This window comes from Contarinia nasturtii, unplaced genomic scaffold, assembly GCF_009176525.2.
Source record: "Contarinia nasturtii isolate CC-2019 unplaced genomic scaffold, AAFC_CNas_1.1 Cnas_scaffold_6019, whole genome shotgun sequence".
NCBI lineage: Eukaryota > Metazoa > Arthropoda > Insecta > Diptera > Cecidomyiidae > Contarinia > Contarinia nasturtii.
The window spans coordinates 1-7312 of NW_022203282.1; the positions used below are offsets into that span (position 1 = coordinate 1).

A 7312-nucleotide genomic window follows, 5' to 3' on the forward strand; every position below is an offset into this window, starting at 1 on the left:
GGTTTGGTGTTGAAAAAGATTCATCGAACACTACAGTTTAACCAATCAAAGTGGCTTGAGCCGTATATTAAATTAAACACAATATTGCGAATGAAAGCAATGAATGAATTTGAGAAAAATTTCTACAAGTTACTCATCAATGCAATTTATGGCAAAACGATGGAAAACGTTCGAGCTAGATCTGATATTCGGTTGAAAACCAAGTGGAATGGTCGATATGGAGCTCGCAAGTTGGTAGCGTTACCAAATTTTAAGAAATATTCAATTTTCAGTGATGATCTCGTCGCCATTCATATGAATCGAACAACAGTAGTTATGGATAAGCCGATAGCAATTGGCATGTCGATTTTGGAGATTTCAAAAGTCTTGATGTATGACTTTTTCTACAATCATTTGCGCAAACAATATGGTGAGAACGTCGAATTGATGTATACTGATACGGACTCGTTTATCATAGATGTGAACACGGATGACTATTATGCAGATATGAAGAAAAATTTGAAAAATTATGATACGAGTGATTTCCCAGAAAATAATCAATTCAATATTCCTAGAGCAAATAAGAAAATTCCTGGTTTATTTAAGGATGAGTTGAATGGAGAAATTATCACTGAATTTGTAGGTCTTCGAAGCAAAATGTATTGCGTGCGATCCAACGGTATTGAAAAAATGAAGAAGGCAAAAGGTGTCAAAAAATACGTTTTAAATAAAAAGATTACTTTTAAAGATTATGTTAATTGCATTACAAAAAATTGTAGCGTTGTAAGAAAACAAAATATGTTTAGAACTAAAAAACATGTTGTATTCAGTGTAACACAATCAAAAGTAGTATTAAGTCCAATGGACAATAAGCGATACATACTGGAAAATAATGTTAACACTTTACCTTGGGGTCACTATAATATTCCAATGTAATCTTGCTTGATTGAATAAAAAAGAAATAAATAAAACAGTTTGTCCAAGTTGACAAAAAAATGAATCTTGATTTTATTATTCAATTCCTTTTTCTTAGAAATACATCTTTTTTTTCACTTTTTAAAGTCTTGGCTCAAATAATATATCATGAAAGTCCAAAATGAGACGATTTTTCCGAGATGCATCTTTTCCACCGTATACCATAATTTTTGGAGTCTCGTTCAGCTTGTTGATGTCATCATCATTCAAAATGTAACGCTCTGGCAAGTACATGTAGTTTTGATCCAAGGCGACTCGTACACGTTGACCATGAGATGTCTTAACCGTTGAAAAATCATGTACAACGTATTCACCTGGCGTTAGCTCGTTGAAGCTTTTGTACCCCCTCTGAACACAGGCTGCTTTTAATTTTTCCATCACGTTTTTTCTTGGAGAACTTGTTAGAATATTTTTTTGACGTTAGCTCGAACTGAATTCGGTGACTGCCGAAACAAAACTGACGAGTTTCCGTAAATTTTGCAACTCTTATATACATTTTGCACCCCTCTTTTATATTTTCGAATGTTTCGTTCAATCGTAACATTTTTAACGGTTATGCTTTAGTTCATTGACATTATACATTCGGAAAAAATTGCAACATATGGTGGAAGAAAAAAACGGTTACAACATATCGTCTTCATTTATCCATGAATTATGCTCATCGTCAAAACCCAACCATTTCACATATAACATCCCCTCTTTTCTACGAATTATTTTTTCAACCAAATACAAATCAGGATTTTCCGATTTTCTAAGTTCTGCTTCATAAAATGATCCGCTAATAACATTTCCATCTAAATCGATTATTATATACGTTGGTGGATTTGTAAGTTGAATTTTATAAATTTTAAACACCTCAACACTCCAATTAGGCGTATAACCTTTTTCGAATATGTGCTTATACTTGCTGATTCTAACCGAATCTCCGAGTTTGAACTTGGGTCGTTTTACTTGTTGGCTTGTTGAAGGTTCATCCGCATAAACTGTTCTCAACAAAAAACTTTCATTATTGTCATTAACATCGTTTGGTTTCATGCCTATGGTTCGATGTTTGGTGTTGTTGTATTCATCTACTAATGCTGGCAGTATGTCTATCCACTTATGAGAACCGCGAAAACTAAACTCTTTCCACATCTTATTCTTGAGTGTTCGATTAAATCTTTCGCAAATCGCAGCCTTTTTACTTGTAAATGTTGAATATAAATTGATTTGCCGTTCATCAAGTAATTTTTTCATATTTTTATTATAAAATTCATTTCCATTATCAACGTGCAGATTATGGATGGGGTGATTGATTGAGTTTAGCACAGATTTCATTGCTTTTGTCACTTCAATAGCAGATTTGTTTTTAAGTGGGCGAGCATACGCTTTTTTCGAAAATATATTTATAACTGTTAGTATATAATTCATGTTTTTATTTTTTGCTGCGTATGGAATCATTTCAACTAAATCGGCTTGTAGAGTGTCATTTATTCCAATCATTTTCGTCGATCTCCGCGCAAAATTGCGTCTCGCCTCGCGATGTAGCTCGTTAACTAAGTCGCGTTTACTCATTTTTTTTTGTCATCTTAAATTATACGATGAACCAAGCCAGTGAACGGCGAATATTGAACTAAGTTATCGTGAATAATTAAGCAATATGCCGATGTGTTGTTTGGAATATTTTCACTTGCTTCTATTTCAATTCTGACATCAACCATACCACCTTTCACACTTTCGTCTGAACGACTGCAATCAAATGCAAACACAGGTCGGATCATAAAACCTGCAAGGTCTATGCCAAGCGGATTGTATGGTGTTGTATTAGAATAGTATTGGTATTGAATGTTTGAGAACATGTGATATAGTTCATGACAATGGGTGGCAGTAAAGTTTAGATTCATATCATCATACGGATATCTTTCGTTGTTTAAATACAACCTCATGTTTGTAATATTGCAATGATCGAATCGGGATGCGTCATTTGTTATGACATTGTTACGATTCGTCTGAAAACAGACAATGACGTATCGTGGTTTGCATACTTGACTCGTTGTTTTTACACTCCATGTATGACGTGTTGTTTGTGGTACCACTGGTAGCTCATACAAATCCCATGATCGAAATGGTAATTGTAGACTTTCATTGTTAGATAATACTTTTAACATCCCCAATTTAGCTCTATCACTCAAGACTACATGCGGAATTTTCCAATGAATTTTGGTAACATTGAGCCGCAAAATATCTGTAGCTGCTTGATAGAAATTAACATTAGATCGACTGCGAACTAAAATCAGCTCATGTTTGCTATTTAATATGATGCGTCTAAAATCATCAGCAAAACCGAATAAAAAGCGTAGCGGTAGGAGAACTCTATTAGTTTCTACTATAATAGCTCTATTAGCGTATTGATTGAACAGATGGTATGCTTTTCCATCTTCTTCTTTGCAAGCAATCATACATTTTAATGTAGATGTGATGCCAGGCAATTTACATCGATCGATTTCCACGCCATTTAATTCGTAACGTAGTTCACTAAACAAATGAGCCAAGCAGTTGTATATAGACATTGCTTCATTATTTGCAAATGGTAGGTCATCATTTCTTCTTGTGGAATATTCAACCATCAAATAACTCTCCGATGGTAAAACAATCAAATCTTGAGACTGTATAACGATACGAACTTCATCATTGTTGTTGTAAGACGTCGTATACGGTGTATATGTATGAAACTGTTTACTTATAATGTCCTCGTCTTGAACGATTGGATCTTTGACATCTAAAATTGTGCTCGCCATAGTTTAATGTTTTTTCACTTTGAGACCCAAACTCTTCAGAAAATTTATATTTTTTCGATTTAATCCGCGTTTAGGTGAAGATGTGTCTCTCTTCACGTTTCTCAATGGAATGATGGGTGCTTTCCATAAATATTCGCTTTTATAGCTGCGTTGATGTCCGTGATAGATTATCATTTTTTATTCTATTCTCTGTTCTTTAAACATGTGTTTATTTCATCACAGTCAAACAAGGAATGAGTGTGATATCAATATATCCACATATATATTCATTCAAATAATATTTTTTATCTCGCTCACACTTATGGTTCTTTTCTGATATGCAATCGACAAGTAATTTTTTCACCACGAAAATCCACCAAATTTCCATCCTGATCAACAATTGATATGTTTAATTCACTTATGCGTCGTTTCACAACAGGTAAATATATTAAATGTTTTGGTTGTTCATTAATTTTGTAGCCCGGTGCTACAGAGGGGCTAAATTCATAAATTGTATGGGCCCCCTTTCCATTATGAAATGAACCAGTTGTCAAATCACAGTCAATTCTGATGCTATTGACAGTTTGTATATTTACAATTTCGTTAGAAATATGAGTTGAATTTGAAAGTAGTTTACGTTTACTAAAACCCAAAATCGTAGCAATTGTGTAAGGTTGTGTAAAATCCACAAACACATCTGTTTCAATTTTACATTTCATTGTATTTGAATTGGCGTGAAGACGAAAATTAACTTTATGTCTATGGTGTAACTCTTTTTCTATATACGCTCCTATTTCATCTATTTCATATGAGCCAACTGGAATTTCGATTACTTCAATGGCATCGTTTTTAGTGAGTGTATAATGAAATTTGTTGTTGTTTTCATGAACATTTGGAATAGAGTTATACGTATAAAAATCCAGTAGACTGCAAGAATAATTAAATCGCTCATCCAGTTCGATTTCTGGATGAAAATATGTATGCAATAGAGAACTATTGCCTGTTATTGTTAACGTTATTGACGCCATGATTGACTCAAGTAAACTGAAATGAAATTTAGTTCGTTACTTCTTTATATCTCCTCATTTCATCATAGTTTTAACATCAAAGTGAGTATAAATATGAATAAACAATTTTTTCGGTGATCATTTCTGTGTTGAACGTTGATGAGTAAACAACGAAGCTATTTTACGGATATAAATCCACCGCGATATGAAAATTGTAAAAAAACAAAAGAGAAAACGAGTCAAGCGCAAATCTAAAAAACGTGGTGGCGGTATTGTTGATAGAATTATTGATAAACTTCCATTCGAAATACACGTACCAACTTATCAGTACTGCGGTCCTGGAACCCATTTGGAGAAGCGCTTGGCTCGGGGGGATCCTGGGATAAATCCTTTGGATACTGCTTGCAAACGTCACGACATTGAATATAGCAAACATACAAAAACTGAAGAGCGTTCAATTGCAGACAAAGTATTACAACAGGAAGCGATGAAACGAGTATTTTCGAAAGACGCATCATTGGCTGAGAGAGCCACTGCATTAGGTGTTGCCGCTGCTATGAAAGCCAAGCGAAATCTCGCAAAATTTGGGAAAGGGTTGTCGAAATGTCAAACAAAGAAGAGAAAGAAGAAGAAGCGCGTTACATTTTCAAAACTGCTCAAATCTGCCAAAGTAGCGATTAAGAAAAACAGACCCGATACTGTAGATTCAGCAATCAAAGTGGCTGTCGCCGAAATTAAGAAAATGAGGAGAGGAAAGAGAGTGAAAACGCCACGCACTATTAAGCTACCAACGTTCAAAGGTGGTGTGTTACCGCTCATTCCGATTTTCGCTGGTTTAAGTGCATTGGGTACGATCGCTGGAACAACAGCAAGTATCACGAATGCAATTAATGCAGCGAAGAAGGGACAACTTCAGTTGGATGAAAATAAACGTCACAATAGAACGATGGAATCGATTGCAATTGGAAATAAGTCAGGAAATGGTTTCTATTTGCATCCGAGTAGAAATGGAAAAGGTCTTCATTTGCAACCATACACAAAAAACCATTAAAATTGTTACCGAACCGTGCACTAACTAATTTTGACTTGATGAAGTATGTAAAGTTATTAAAAATTCCACATTTTAGAGGAGTATTTATGTTAGATAATTTGCCGAAAAAATCGCCAAATAAAGAAGAGTGTATGATTATCAATCATGATTCAATGAAAAACAAAGGAACACATTGGACTTGTTTTGCTAAAACTGGTTCAAATGTATTTTATTTCGATTCATTTGGTAAACTAGCTCCGCCACTTGAATTAATTCAGTACTTGGGTACCAATTGCCATATATTTTATAATTATGAACAATATCAAAAATTTAACACGTTTAATTGTGGTCATTTATGCTTAAGTTTTTTGTATGCATTTTATGAAGAAGATTGAAAATAAAACTATGCGATAAATTAAAACTCACACTCTTTTTTGTTTTCATTTTTTAGCTTAAGTATAAAAATGTGAGATTCTTGGTTTATTAATCAGTTTAAAACAGAATGCGATTCGCTAAACAACCCATCAGTATTAATGTTCCAAATTTGGATAAAGTTGCTTCGACTTCAACACCCAAATCGAGGCGACATGGCAAATTATTACCTAATTCTATTCGATGTCTTGTGGCGGGGCCATCATCCTGTGGAAAGACGAATTTACTAATGAGTTTAATCGAATCTAAACATGGGCTGCGATTTGAAAATATTTACATCTATTCAAAAACCCTGGAACAAGATAAATACGAATATCTTAAAAAGATTCTCAAACCACTTAAACAAATTGGACTTTTCACATTTTCAGCATCAGAAAAAGTTATACCGCCAAACGAAGCTAGAAAAAATTCCATATTTATTTTTGATGATGTGGTTTGCGATAAGAAGCAAGAGAATATTCGAAACTATTATTGTTTGGGTAGGCATCGCAACATTGATTGCTTCTATTTAACACAAACGTACAGTAAAGTGCAGAAACATCTGATTCGCGACAACTGTAACCTTTTGATTATTTTTAGACAAGATGAGTTGAATTTAAGGCATATTTTTAATGATATGGGTGTCGCATGTGACATGAAGTTTGAGGATCAAACGTTTTTGCCTAGAATGTTGGAAAGATAGGTACGGATTTGCGGTAATTGATCTAGACAGTGACGTCGATAAAGGTCGTTACCGTAAGGGTTTTTCCGATTACCTACAAGACTTTAAATAATTATGTTTATGTAATATATAATCAGTATAGTTTTAACATTCAATGTGAAAACAATGTCTGAGGTGGACAAAGAACTTAAAACTTCGCTTGTGCGAACGCGTGATGTAATTGCAAACAAATTCCGATCATTGCGTCGAGACAAAACATTAAGAGAAAAGGAGCTCCAAGAAAAATATGAACCCATAACTAACACAATCAAAGAATTGATTTCTACAAAAGAAAATATTTTGCAACAAAATACCTCCACTAATGTCAATCATCAGCCATAGACTAGTGGTTAGCGTGCCAGGTTTGTGAGCGTGAGGACACGAGTTCGATTCTCGGTCAAATTTGGTCCGGTATTTTTCCACCGTGATTCGC

The 7312-nt window shown here is 34.3% G+C and overlaps 2 protein-coding genes across 2 annotated transcripts; one reads left to right on the plus strand and one right to left on the minus strand.

Moving 5' to 3' along the window:
* The first annotated feature begins 99 nt into the window (after positions 1 to 99).
* LOC116351684 lies at positions 100 to 915 on the plus strand. Its single transcript, XM_031783817.1, has one exon. The coding sequence runs from the start codon at positions 100 to 102 to the stop codon at positions 913 to 915; it is 816 nt and encodes a 271-aa protein (XP_031639677.1).
* A 1607-nt stretch (positions 916 to 2522) lies between these two features.
* LOC116351683 lies at positions 2523 to 3731 on the minus strand. Its single transcript, XM_031783816.1, has one exon. The coding sequence runs from the start codon at positions 3729 to 3731 to the stop codon at positions 2523 to 2525; it is 1209 nt and encodes a 402-aa protein (XP_031639676.1).
* Between the last annotated feature and the right edge of the window lie 3581 nt (positions 3732 to 7312).

Bases quoted from the DNA above. Each gene is read 5' to 3' on its own strand.
- LOC116351683 (XM_031783816.1), bottom strand. From the start codon at position 3,731: ATGGCGAGCACAATTTTAGATGTCAAAGATCCAATCGTTCAAGACGAG.
- LOC116351684 (XM_031783817.1), top strand. From the start codon at position 100: ATGAATGAATTTGAGAAAAATTTCTACAAGTTACTCATCAATGCAATT.